This window comes from Triticum dicoccoides, chromosome 1B, assembly GCF_002162155.2.
Source record: "Triticum dicoccoides isolate Atlit2015 ecotype Zavitan chromosome 1B, WEW_v2.0, whole genome shotgun sequence".
Classification (NCBI taxonomy): Eukaryota; Viridiplantae; Streptophyta; class Magnoliopsida; order Poales; family Poaceae; genus Triticum; species Triticum dicoccoides.
The window spans coordinates 159,824,121-159,837,986 of NC_041381.1; the positions used below are offsets into that span (position 1 = coordinate 159,824,121).

The following is a 13,866-nucleotide window of genomic DNA, read 5'->3' on the forward strand; positions in this document are numbered from 1 at the left end:
CTTACGTCTGAGTCTCTCTCTCTCTCTCTCTCACTGTGCTGCTCCCTTTGCCTTATTCTGTAAGATTTCAGTTAGTGCTTGGTGGTAGTGAGAGTGTCTATTTTGTAGAGAGAAGAAGAAAACTCATATGGTGATGCATGTGTGAACATGTCTCGTCCTTTGCACAGCTCTGACGAAAATAAGAGAGCGAGAATTGGCCCATGCTGGCCCCTGCCTCCTGCCCCACGTGACCGGGCTCGCCATGAGCCGTCTGGTGCAGCCACCGGTCAAACTTTAAAGCCTTCAAGCGTCCCTCTTTTCCCCACCTCTCCCTCTCTCTCTCTCTCCCTCTCTGAACAAGCAGTGGTAGGTCGGCGGACGCCATGGCGAGCAGCGGCGAGGTGCACAGATCGCTGCAGGCGGTGGCGCAGGGGCTGCGCTGGACGTACGCCATCCTCTGGCAGCTCTGCCCCGACCAAGGGTACAGCAACAACAACACCAGCTCCATCGTCGCAATGTTCATATCTCACTTGCATAATTGCTTCATCTGTCCATGCTCAACACAAGTGTTTTTTGAATTTCTTTTGCTCGTCACGGGAATCAATGGGATGCATGGCAGCGCGCTGGTGTGGACGGAGGGCCACTACAACGGCGCCATCAAGACGCGCAAGACGGTGCAGCCGGCCGTCGCCCAGGCGCAGGCGCCGGCGGCGGAGGCAGCCGACCAGGCCCGGAGCCGGCAGCTGCGGGAGCTGTTCGACTCGCTGGCCAGGGAGGCTGCCGCGGGAGGCGGCACAGGCTTCAGGGACGTCCACGGCTGCGCCCAGGAGGCTCGGCGGCCCAGCGCGGCGCTGGCGCCGGAAGACCTGACGGAGACGGAGTGGTTCTATCTAATGTCCGCCTCCTACTCCTTCCCTCCCGGCGTCGGGTACGCACCGCGGTTGCAGCTTTTCTTGCACTTTTTTTTTAGTAGTATCTTGTTACCGCCTTTTCTTACTCCGGCAAAACATTCCGGCTGTAGATAAGGAAGAGAAGTTTGGGTCCATCTTGTTTTGACAAACTTCTAACCAAACCTAGACAAAATTACCGGAACACTTCCAGGTGTGCTACATAGCTCAACCATGCAACATTGCGGGGTGCACTAATGCATCCCCGGTCGTGAAAGGTGTTGTCGTGTTAGAACGTTGCTTGTATCTTTTCTAGTAATCTCTCGGCATCATAATATAAGAATTTTCTTTTACATTGTCATAGTGTCAAAAAAAGGAGTGGGGCGTTTTGGAGCGTGGCCTCCATGGAGGCAAAAAAATTTGAAAAAAAATATCAAATTTTGAACTTTTAGTTTCAAAATAATCTGAAAAACATTGTAAGTAAACATGGAAGTGATGTGTATATGAGTAAAATTTCAGGATGAAATACTTTAAAATGCCATATGTGCAGAAAAAGACAAATTCATGGACTTTGAGGATGAATAGTGCATCTACTACAAAGCCTTTTTTTGTGTAGCACTCATTTTTAAAGTATTTCTTCCTAAAAATATACACCCTTTTGCCTTTTTTTTGTAGCACTCATCTAAGTATATGTGTATTTTTTTCAAAAAAGTTAGAAACATGCAAATTTGAATTTTGACCATTTCAAATTCGGCCTCCATGGAGGCCAAGCTGCATTGGGCATTTTCGTCAAAAAATGTCTTATATTATGATAGTATTGTTTATGTGGTTCTACTGGTCATAAGAGTAGCACACTCCAATATTTTTGTCAGCATTCTCTGAATTCCATAGAACATAAGCCATAAACAAACACAACTCCATAACAATTTAGCCAAAAAGTATCTAAACAGGATGTGCTCAACATTCTCATTCTATCGATAAAGAGAACACGCTGCATTTGCCTGACAGTGAGGTTTAAGAATCTGGTCACTATAAGGTAAGAGACACCTAACCGCTTACCGAAGGAAGATTTTAATTTCAAGAATGGTATCTCTCGGTTTCTGGGACAATCTGTCCTAGATGGTCCTCAAATCGAGAGACTTAACATAGAACTTTTCTAGAAGAACCGTGGGGCCAAATGAGGTCACAATGGAGTGGGAATCAAAGCAATAAGAGTCTGTAACAATTTCTTCCAGAGAGAGCGAGAGTCGGCAAAGTCCCAATTGTTATCATGGAGTTTGGAGATGTGAGCAAACTGTCCTAAGCAGCACAAAAAATGAGGGAATTTATCTTTAAGGGCCCATGCCCTGACCACCAATCCAACCAAAACCAAGTGGAAGAATCAGAGCCGACAATGAATTTTACAAGGGATCTAACTTCCCTAATCTTAACGAAGGATTTCCAAAACTGAGAGCCAATCCAACCAAAACTAAGTGGAAGAATCAGAGCTGGAAGGGTCTCCATTTGGGTAAATATTTGGCTCTAAGAAACTCTCTCCAAAGAATATTGTTGCTAGGTTGAGAATTTCCCACCACGATTTCATCATAAGACACTTGTTATTGATGGAAGTGTTGATGGCACATAGATTTCAACTTAATGAGCCTATATCATTTTAAGTGTCCATGTGGAGTTCCAAAAAATAACACTATGGTGCTTATCGAAACCTTCATGAGTTCCTTCAAACAATTAATAAAAGCCCATTGTGTACATAGGCATATTGGACAGGCACAAATTGGTAAGGATAGCCTTATCCCAGACGAATTGAATTTACCACACTAAGGTGCCAGTTTGCATGTTTCACACACAAAAATGGACCAATTTGTCAAATATTTTTTGAGCTTTTAGATACATGCGCTTGATATGCTAATAAACTGAGCTTTTAGATATAAAACTGTTATCCCATTATTTTTTCAAAAGGGGGGCAAAAGTTTTATCCATCACATTAATAAAGAAGAAGGTTAACAAGGTTCAAGGTCTCTTATGCCTCAACAAATGGAAAAAAAAGCCTACTCTCGCGACATGAGTGAACTCAAGTGCTTCGCCCCGGCGGTAATCCAATCCTTGACCTCGTTCTTGATGTGTGCAATGATTGTGATCGGCATAGTGACTTATTTCAGAAAACCCATGCATTTCCCTCATTCCAAGACTCCCGAATGACCAACACTATGAGCAAGGCCATCGCCCGTCTCATATGCTCTCCTCGCAACACTGCAGCCTCCCACCAAGCGTGAACCGAGAGGAGCACTTGCCAGGAAGTGGTGTCGAGCTCCAGTGCATCAATCCAAGATTTGACGGCGTTCCAAATTATTTCTGATAGAGAACCCACACTTGAACAACATATGGGCCGCCGACTCAGGCTCCCTCTTGCATAGCTGACATAAACCGCAGTTTGGCAAGATGGTTGTCCATACTCTATTCTGAGGACGAGCCAACCGAAAAAATTGCACTTGAGAGGTGCCTAGATGACCCAAACTATTGGCACCATGATGGTATCAATCGGTAAATGGGCGACGCCATGGAATACTTCTCGTTGGTGGTCATCTTCCAAACAATATCATCGCAATGTCATCGTGGAGTTTTGCTTGTTCTAGACTTACCCAAAGGGCGCAGAATTGCGCAATGTGGGTTACCAGGAGCCCATGAGCATGCCAATCTTCCTGAGCCAAGAAAGATCATGCAAAGCGTCTCACGCGGAGAGTCTCCTGCCAGTCGAGGTATCAAATACCAGGGGCACAATATCCTTTGGCGAGGCCACACGGAGTGCCAAAACATGCTGGTCCGGCTATCATGCCAAAGCGTCTCGCACGGAGAGTCTCCTGCCAGTCGAGGTATCAAAGACCAGGGGCACAATATCCTTTGGCTTGGCCCCAAGAGGCCACACGGAGTGCCAAATCATGCGGGTCCGGCTATCGCCCACCATAATGGTAGTTGTGATGTAGAAGAGGTCCATGTCCACCTTGCTGCAAGGCTTCCCCAATCCAACCCAAGCCCAATTAGGCTCCTTCCATTGTACCATGGCCAACGCAATCAGAGCACTCTATCATACTTGCACAAATCCAAAATCCCCTAGCCTCCAAACTTTCTTCGCATATAGATCAACTTGCATTGACCACCAGAAACCTTATTGAAGCTTCTCCGCCACCACGAGCGTCCCATGCTAGGACCAGGGCCGTGATGTGGTAGATCGCCTGCTTCGTGGGGACCACTTTGACAAGGGCAACCTTGCCAATCGCCATGATGTTGCCTCCCTGCCAGGGGACAAGCTTACCCACCACCTTGTCGACGAGAGGCTCCAAATCATTCCTTCATTGATGGTGCATAAACATTGGTAGCCCGAGATATATCTTGGGGAAGGAGGCCTACTTGGCAGGAAAAACCTCGAGGACCTTGTCAAGTTCGATGCCGGTGCATCGGATGGGGGCCACAAGCATCTCTTCAATTTTGTCACAAAGGCTTGTGACCTCCCCAAACCCATGCAAAATGGCGGTAGGGCGCTTAATATCCACCCGAATTGGCGCAACAAAACGGCCGCGTCATCTACATATAAGAGGTTCCAAGGAAAGCGGCACTCCCATTCACCAGATGGAGATGGTCCCGGTGAGTGGTGATGTCCAGGAGGTTCTGAATAAGGTCGATCACAAACACAAAGAGAAGTGGGGAGAGTGGGTCTCCATGCGAAAGGCCCCTCCCATGCTTGATCGGCTCCCCATGAACTCAGTGAGACCTCAAAGTTGAGGATTACATAAGAGTGGCAAGCATGTACCGGAATTTCACCAGGAACCCCCTATGGTGAAGAAGATTGAGCAAGTGGTCCCACCAAACAGAATCGAAGGTCTTCTTGGTGTCCAACTTAAACAGGAGAGTTGGCTTCTTTAACCTGTGCACCTTACGCCCCAATTGGAATCATGTGTCCTTCTCTGGCCTTGTGCAGCATGGATCCGAAGTGCTCCTGGATCAACTTCTCTTCCTCATCATGATGCACCATATTTTTTGACTGAAATCATGATGCACCATTGCGGAACCGGTGGACGAAGTTCTTCCTTTACGGGCATTCACACGAAGGTGAAACAAAATCACGTGTTGGCGTCACCCTCCTTGATGTTAGATAATCCGCGAGCATTTCCTTTTATCATGCTCGCTCGAGGACGACCAGGCTAATGGCCCTCCTCCTCAAATCTCCCTCCTCCAGTGATAAAGTTCTCAAATCTTTTCTGTCGAGTACTCGAGTTCAACAGCTGATAACTCCACAGTTACACTTGTTCGTGCTAGTTGACACCTGATAATCTCCTGTTGTCACGAGCCTAGTAAATCTGGTTTGTACTCTGTTTGGTTGATACTGGTCTGTACTCTGTTTTCAGGTTACCTGGAAGGGCCTTTGCAAGGGGAGGGCACGTATGGCTTAGTAGAGCAAATGAAGTTGACAGCAAGGCCTTCTCAAGAGCAATACTTGCCAGGGTACTTTTCTTTTCTTGATTTTCCCAAGCCATTCGTCAGCTGGCACTTAATCTGCAGTGCGTGTAAAATCGTAATTAAACACTTAAGCATGACAAAAACTGGATGAACAAATTGAGTAGAAAGAATGAAAAAGCATAATTCTTTACGTAATGGTAGACATACAAATTGATTGGAGTGGAGTAACAGCAGGAAATGCATACCAGTGATCGGAGTAGGAATATGTGCAACAGGAAATGGAAAGTGTACAAACATGCTAATGGCGAAGCCAACACGAATCTGTACAGTTCAGTTTTCCCCCTTCTTTGTCTGATGATATTTTCCTTCTCATTTGGTGCATAACAAATTTCGGTGGCAATGAATTGCAGAGTGCAGGAATCAAGGTATTTCCCCTACAAGCATAGCTATTTACCAATTATGAATTTCTACCTACAAACTTCGTCCAATATCCATTAACTGTACATCAACCATATCACAGACGGTCGTATGCATTCCGATTGTCGACGGTGTCCTGGAAATCGGGACCACAGAAAAGGTGAATTCACAGTATTATTTCATAATTAAACTCACCTGCTTCTAATTACTTCTGCCAAAAATAAAATCTGCTTCTTATAACTGTGAGGAAAAATCAGAGAAACTAGAGGCTCCGACTAATCAAAATGCACATATTTTAGGTGGAGGAAGAGATGGGTTTGGTCCAGTATGCAATGGCCATCTTCATGGATCAACAAGAAACCCACATGATCCCCAGCATCTGCCATTCCAACCAAACCAGTCACATTGATCAACAGTCACTCCAAACACACACTGGTCAGACAAAGCCGGAGCCAAACAAGTTTGACCCAGAGTACGAGGATGATGAGATGGAGTACGACGAAGACGAGATCGATGCGGGGTGTGCATCGGGTTCGGAGACCAATACCGGATGGGATTACTGCCGGCATGGTCCACCGAACATTACAAGCAATGATGATCATGCAACACATAATGCAGGGAGGAGCAGCGAGCTGATGCAGGTTGAGATGTCGGAGAGGGTGAGAGATGGGTGCTCAAGCAATTTGGGCGATGAGATCCAAATGCTGATGGTCTGCCAGAATGGTACTAGTGACCATTCCAATTTGCATGTGCAAGATGAGCCCTGGCATTTTCTCTATGAGGAGTTGTGCAGTGGCTACCCCCAGTCGTCAGGTATTCCCATTTCTCATTCCCATGATTTTTCTGGCTAGCATCTGACCTCTCTTAATGTCCTCCCTATATCCCAGCTGCAGGTGAAGATCAAGCTATGGCTGAAAATGCTCACTACGCACACACAGTCTCGCTGATCCTGCATCGCAACAACGCCCGGAGACAGGCCGACGGCCTGAACACCAGGTCCTACCTGGCAGTCTCACACCGATCTTCATTCTCCAGATGGGATGCTGGCATCCATGGACGCACGGTCGCCGAAGGCACCACCCGGCAGAAGATGCTCAAGAGTGTCCTCCTGTTCTTCAATGCTGCCTGCAACAAGCCACCTGGTGATCTGATTCTGAGGTGCGACGAAGCCGGTGCGCGGAGGGAGGTCGACTTCGGCGCCAGCCATGTCATGCAGGAGCGGAAAAGAAGGGAGAAGCTCAACGAGAGGTTCATCATCCTGCGGTCCCTGGTGCCCTTCGTCACCAAGGCACGCACACAATCTTCAGCCAAAAAGATTCGGTCATGTATGTTTGCAAATTCAGACGTCTTTTTTGCGTGGTTGTCAGATGGACAAAGCGTCGATACTCGGGGACACGATCGAGTACGTGAAGCAGCTGACGAAGCGCATCCAGGACCTTGAATCGTCGACGGTCAGGGGGGCGGCGATGCCGAAAGAGAAGCGTGCGCTGCTGACGGGGAAGGAAGGGCCCAGCAGCAGCAGCGGTAGCAGCAGCAGCGCCCCTGTGGCCACGGACGTGCAGGTGTCCATCATCGAGAGCGACGCGCTGCTGGAGCTCCGGTGCCCCGACAGGCGCGGCCTGCTGGTGACCATCATGCAGGCGCTCCAGGAGCAGCTCCGGCTCGAGGTCACCTCCGTCCAGGCGTCGTCGGACCACGGCGTGCTGCTCGCCGAAATGCGAGCCAAGGTACAGCTATTCTTGGTTCATTCATCTGTCTGAACGTTACTGTTAATGCTGGAATCTTGTTTGCTGCATGAATACATGCAGGTGAGGGAGGTGCATGGGAGGAGCAGCAGCATTTCTCAAGTGAAGAGAGCGATCCATCTCATCATCTCATCGGGATGAGTGGATATGCAACAGAATTGTAGCATATGCCACCAGCTCTCCCTTGATGCTTATGAGTCGATAAAAAGCACTAAAGATGACCACTGTTTATCAGGCTTTGCTTTTTCTTTTCTTTTTTGGTATTATTTTTAGCCTCTGTTCATATATGTCAACACTAAAGATGATGCCTTAAAGAAGAACGCCAAGGATGATGCTTTGCCAATCTTGTTTAATTGCAAAACTATCATAAAGCTTTATTGCACTTGAACGGCCACTTCCTTGATTTCTTTTGTTCTCTTGTTAACCAATGTTGTTGGTTTTGGATTTCTGGTTGTTGAGCGCCCTTTGTTAGAATATAAATCCTCTAGGATTAACATAAATAAGATCTTGATCTCATGAGTAGGATAAAATTAGAGTGCATCACCAGTTTGATAAAATTATATCCCGTTTCTTCTGGCAAAAGAAGGGGATGCAAAGTTACCCGTATGGTCAAATTGGGAGACCATCTGTTCTCCCAAGGAAGTTGGGGAACTCGGGGTGATTAACACCAAGGTCATGAACTGATGCCTTATCGTCAAATGAGCGTGGAAGCTCCTACAGGGCAAGGGGTTTTTGGCTGCATATTTTTAGGAATAAGTACAAAAAATATTCCGATTTTATTTTGCACTAAATCAGAGGAAAAATAATAACTTTTTGTAACACATCCATCACAATGCAAGTACAAAAATACCCTTCAAAAATTACTTTGAGATCCAGATATTTTATAAGGGGGTGTAGTAAGAAAAGATAAGCAACAACAGCAAACAACAAGAACGGCTCTTTATTATTAGCAACAAAAGGTCAGAAAACAAAGTGAATGACAAGACCCGTGTAGTGACCAAGACAGATTTATGTGCCCAAAGGGGGATAAGTTGATCAAGACATCACGGAATTCAGCATCTTCGTGACTGCGGACTAATGTAGGAACAACCCTGTTTGGGTGCCTGCGGCCCCTGCATCTTCTGATCAGCCATCCATCTGGCAAACTCTGACGGAATTTCGCGCTTCCCATACGCAAGGAGCCATCCAAACCTGAACCAATAACAGCGCTCTGGTATGGAGTCGGGTTTTTCAGCACTTGCGAGAAGTACTAATCTGAAAATCTGCTAAAAGCATCCCTGCCCACACCATCTACTTTGCTTTTTTTAGCCTACAAAATAAATAGACACTTTAAGAAGAAAACATTGCAGAGAAAGATAACATGCCCCATAGCAACCAAGATAAAATGTAATGCATTTTTGCATCTAGCTAGTATGAAATGTAGAGAGTGGGGCAGGTGCAGAGAATATATAGAACAAAAACTTTGCTCACTAGTGAGGAGTCTCTCAGAAGTGGCTGAAATTTCTTTTCAGATATTTCACGGACTGCATTCCTACATGTGGGGCGCATGAATCGCAAAAGTAAAACAAAAAAGTTCATTATGATGTACTCCCTCCGTTCTCTAATATAATACCTTTTACTTTTTCTTGATTCATATGTATCTAGACACATTTTAGTGTGTGTATTCACTCATTTTAATACATATGTAGTCAATATTCTGAAATAGCTAAAAGGTCTTATATTAGGGAACGGAAGGAGTAGTAATAATGGAGGGGGAGAACTGTCTGCTGGAAAAAATCAAATAGTGCATCATCTAAGGCCTTGTTCCTCCTTGGAAAGCTCAATGCCTGCACAAATGAAAACTAGAAGAGAATGAACCGACGCCGGTAGACCAAAAAAGAAGCTACATTAACAAGATATAAGATCAATTGGTTTATGTACTAATTGAAAATTCAGAGAACTAATGGGATATACTCCCTCCGTCCGGGAATACTTGTCCAAAAAAATGAATGTATCTCGACATATTTTAGTTCTAGGTACATCCATTTGTATACATTTCTCCGACAACTATTTCCGGACGGAGGGAGTACAATATAGAACACTCCTCTTGACATGTCACGACCAAAGGTGCAGTCAATGACATGAAGCAAGACAAATTTTGACTTGAACATTATGACAGCTAATAACATATACTTTATTTTACTTCAGTAAGTTCTACATTCTTTCTGAATCTGAAAAAACACCATTGAAGGTAAAGGTACATTGCTAATTCAAACCAGAACAGACTGAACTACCATTGATAGACAAAAAAAAAATCCAGTTTCTACTAGTTATATATTCAGGCTCTACTCGCATTATATACCTCGAAGTAGACCTAATTATATTGAGGCTCTACTAATTATATATGTAAGTATTGATTAGAGCACTTAACTTTTTCATTTTCAGATACACAGAAGGAAAACCATTGTTCTACCCAGATTAACCAACTGGGTGAAATCATGCAACACCTAGCATGCTCACTGAATTCGATCACAACAATCAGAAAAATTAGGCACAGGAGACACAAAATCATATGGAAAAGGCTATCGGATGATTTCAGATTCAGACTCCAAACATTGATTCTTCTTTCTATAGCAAATCAAATAATTTCTAGACCAAATCACACACTCTAATTTACATGTTTTGAACACATGCAGATTTTATTTTGCACAAAATCAGAGAAAATTTTGAGTTCTTGTAACATATCCATCGCAATGCAAGTACGTAAATACCCTTCAAAAATTGCTTTAAGATTCAGATAAGTTTTAAAGGGGTGCGGTAAGAAAAGGTAAGCAACAACAGCAAACAAACAAGAACGGCTCTTTATTAAGAAGCTACATTAATAAGATATGAGATCAATTGGTTTAGGTACTACTTGAAATTCAGAGAACTGATGCGAACATAGAACACTTATCTTGACGTGTCACGACCAAAGGTGCAGTCAGTGATATGAAACAAGACAACTTTGACTTGAACATCATGACAGCTAATAACATATACATTGTTTTACTTCAGTAAGCTCTACATTATGTCTGAACTGAAAAAAAAAGTGACTATTGATGGCAAGACTTTGTTGTGTCAATAACAGTAATAGCATATCAACACCTATCATGTGGATACCATAAATTATTCTTGGATATATAAGCAAAACAAACAACATTCAGCTGCGAGAATTGTAAACTATACAAATATGACAAAATGAACGAAAAAAGGCCATCAGCTTCAGATAAAGGGATTAATCCTGCAATAATGAGGCACAGAAACTAACACGTCAGGATAATCACTCACTCTTCATTTGAAAAATCCTACAAGGAAACCAAGCCTAATTTACTCTTCACTAGGCCAAAAGCCAAAAAAAGAAATGCTCACTGAATTCGATCACAGCAATCAGAAAAATTAGGCACAGGAGACACAAAATCATATGGAAAAGGCTATAGGAAGAGTGCACAATGAAGGATCCACAGCTACGTTTGCTGTGTGCATCCCAGTTACATCGCCGGAGGACCGCTAAAATGTCGGTTCCAACAGAAAGCAGAGTTGCTGCTGAACAAGTCTAGCAAGAACAATCAAGTATGGCCAAAAATCCCTACAAACTAAAGGAGGCAGACCCATACTCCTCTCAGCCTAGCATGGAAGCGTATCAAAGCATTCGATCAGGCGCCAAAAATTGCCGATAGCTCGCTGTACTGCGGCAAAGACCAACAATAGCCGGTGCCGCTGCTGATCGGCAGTGTGGTGGGCCTGGATGTGGCGTGGTCGGGCGAGAAGCAGCTGTAGCTCTCCACCGTCGATGCCTCACTGACTTGTGACGACTCTGGCGTGGCCCAATCTTGGCCAGGGAGGAGGGAGGTGGTGCCATTGGAGGAGGTCAGGGCGGACGGCTGGAAGGCCCAAGCGCCGGTGTTATCGCTCGGGGGAGTCATGGCATTGTAGCAGGTCAGCTCGGAGCTGGCTGGTGAGACGAGCTCGTAATTGCCCAGCAGTGCCGTCGACGTGCCGCTCAGGTCCGAATTCGCTGGCGTGGGCGAATCTTGGGCGCGGCGGAGGAAGGCGGTGCCGTCGAAGGTCAGGGAAGGGTTGGCGCCCATGGAGAAGCTGGGAATCAGCGGTGTGGCTGTGGGTGCTCTGCGTACCGGCGGTTCTTGCGGTTCTTGCTCTGCCTGCGGCCGCTCGACTGGAAGCAAGAACGCTTCTTGAATCCCCGATGTAGCAACCAGGGTGGGCGGATTTGGTGCGGCAGGAGACGGACGGAACTGCAGGCATCGCCTCACGCGGGCCGAGGAGCCCTCGCCGGAGCGCTCGCCCGCGGCCGCCGCCTTCCTCTTGGATCCGGACATCGACGACGACCCAGACGAAATGGGTTTCGAGGCGGACCGGCCAGCACGACGCTTCTTGTAGATTTTGCAGAGTGCGGGCATGGCCTCGCCGGGGCGAGGGTCTTCTTGGCTGAACTCGAGCATCAGCCAGCCGTTCTTGGGCTCGTAGGTGAAGGGTTGGCGGTACCCGACGACGGCGCCGCCCGCGTCGAGCACGTCGCACCGCGCCTTCTCCGAATGCCAGGTGCCGACCCCACCCGCGACGGCGCGGCACCTGCGGGTGTCCCGGCTGCTCTGGGCCCGCACGGAGGTGAAGAAGTACCACTCCCTGCCCTCCCCGTCGTTGCTCGCCGAGGCGGGGAGGAGGCCGGTGACGACCGCCGCGGGCTCGGCCGCGTACACGTCCGCGTTGTGGATGTACGGGGCGGCGGCGACGGGGAGCGGGAGCCCGGAGATCTTGCGCTGGAGGTAGATCGTGATGAGGTCGGCGTCGCCGGGCGCGAAGATGAGGCCACGGGGCGAGTCGGGCGTACGCGGGGACGCCATGAGAGGAGGAGGGACGGAGCTTGACAGCTAGGGTTTGAAGGCGCGTGCGCGGGGGAGGGGCGGAGAGGAGAGGGGAATCTGCGCGCGTGTGGCTGGGGTCGAACGCTTTCCTTTTGAAATTTGGTGCGGGGACGGGAAATCGTGTATGTGGAAGTGAAAACAGGGAGAGAGGTGACCTTCGTGTTTGGGTTGCTAGAGCATCTCTCCAGCCGTTGCGGCCCCATAGGCTTGCAAAAGCGCCCCCTCGCGGTCAGGTTAGTGGGACTGATAGTAGGTGTCCCACCACAGCCCACTTAATTCCAACACATTTTGATGGGTGATAGCCAAGGCTTCACTATAATTTATGTGGGTTATTTGGGCATAGGTGGGATTCCATTTCTCAAATGTGGCGTCCGCGAATGTGAGCCCGCTCGTAGGTGCGCTCGTCGGCGTCTGTCATCTGCGAACGTGAAGACCTCTTGCTCTCGGCCTCGGTCTCCGGCAATGGCAGCTTGCTGGCCAACGCGGCAAACACGAAGGCGTCGTCGGGATTATCGAGCTGGAGCAGGTGCAGCAGCGTGTGGTGGACGTCCTCTTCTTGCCCGGCGCCCTCGCCACCATAGCCACCTCCGCGCCCATCGTCCAGCACCAACTCTAGTGTTAGCAACCTCACCTTGTCAGAGGCGTCAAAGAGTGGAGAGACACGACGGACGGCAGCAAGGCGAGACTTAAAAGAGGAGAAGTTAAGGAAGCCGCCAAACGGTGGCGATGGTTTCGCTGAAAGCGGTGCACGCTCTCGCTTGGAAACGCCGCGCGCCGGGGAGCACGTTCGTCCAGTCGGGGCCATTGCACCAAGCTTTCCTTGGCTACAATGCCACCAGGGCCTGCGCTCACCACACCGTAGGTCACAATGCTACCGATGTCGGCCGTGCCCACGCTCACCGTTCCCCAGGTCACGTTACCACCCATGCCGGTCGTGCCCGCTGTCGGTGTCAAAACCGGCGGATCTCGGGTAGGGGGTCCCAAGCAGTGCGTCTTAGGATCAATGGTAACAGGAGGCAAGGGACACAATGTTTACCCAGGTTCGGGCCCTCTCGATGGAGGTAAAACCCTACTTCTGCTTGATTAATATTGATGATATGGGCAGTACAAGAGTTGATCTACCACGAGATCAGAGAGGCTAAACCCTAGAAGCTAGCCTATAGTATGATTGTTGTTGTATATATCTATCGACTAGCCTGGCCCTGGTTTATATAATCCACCAGAGGCCTAGGATAACAAGAGTCCTAGCCGAATACGCTGGTGGGGGAGGAGTCCTTGTCTTGATCGCCAAGTCTTGTGGATTCTTCCTTGTATGCGGCAGCTGTCCGGACTGGCCCATGAATATACGGCCATGGGGGTCCTCGGCCCAATCCAATTGATCGGGAGACGACGCGTTGAGTATCCCCTAGTCCAGGACACCGTCAGTAGCGGCCAATACCCAAGCGGTCAATTCCATAGTCCGGAGCGTCCACTTCCGTTAACTGATCG

The 13,866-nt window shown here is 47.8% G+C and overlaps 2 protein-coding genes across 2 annotated transcripts; one reads left to right on the forward strand and one right to left on the reverse strand.

Annotated features, from left to right (window-relative positions):
- The first annotated feature begins 362 nt into the window (after positions 1-362).
- On the forward strand, positions 363-7,832 carry LOC119350260 (transcription factor BHLH42-like). The gene is made up of 9 exons (XM_037618180.1): positions 363-460; positions 599-907; positions 5,264-5,360; positions 5,726-5,740; positions 5,836-5,892; positions 6,032-6,545; positions 6,620-7,020; positions 7,100-7,459; positions 7,541-7,832. Exons 1-9 carry the CDS (start codon positions 363-365, stop codon positions 7,616-7,618), a joined length of 1,929 nt encoding a protein of 642 aa, XP_037474077.1. The 3' UTR covers positions 7,619-7,832.
- Positions 7,833-10,761: 2,929 nt separating this feature from the next.
- LOC119303133 lies at positions 10,762-12,445 on the reverse strand. Its single transcript, XM_037580225.1, has one exon. It carries the CDS (start codon positions 12,355-12,357, stop codon positions 11,149-11,151), a length of 1,209 nt encoding a protein of 402 aa, XP_037436122.1. The 5' UTR covers positions 12,358-12,445; the 3' UTR covers positions 10,762-11,148.
- Positions 12,446-13,866: the final 1,421 nt, after the last annotated feature.

Excerpts from the sequence above, each read along its gene's own strand:
- LOC119350260 (XM_037618180.1), top strand. The coding sequence starts at position 363 with ATGGCGAGCAGCGGCGAGGTGCACAGATCGCTGCAGGCGGTGGCGCAG. Across the intron at positions 5,893-6,031 it reads AAATCGGGACCACAGAAAAG|GTGGAGGAAGAGATGGGTTT; the intron begins GTGAATTCACAG and ends CACATATTTTAG. Across the intron at positions 6,546-6,619 it reads TGGCTACCCCCAGTCGTCAG|CTGCAGGTGAAGATCAAGCT; the intron begins GTATTCCCATTT and ends CCTATATCCCAG.
- LOC119303133 (XM_037580225.1), bottom strand. The coding sequence starts at position 12,357 with ATGGCGTCCCCGCGTACGCCCGACTCGCCCCGTGGCCTCATCTTCGCG.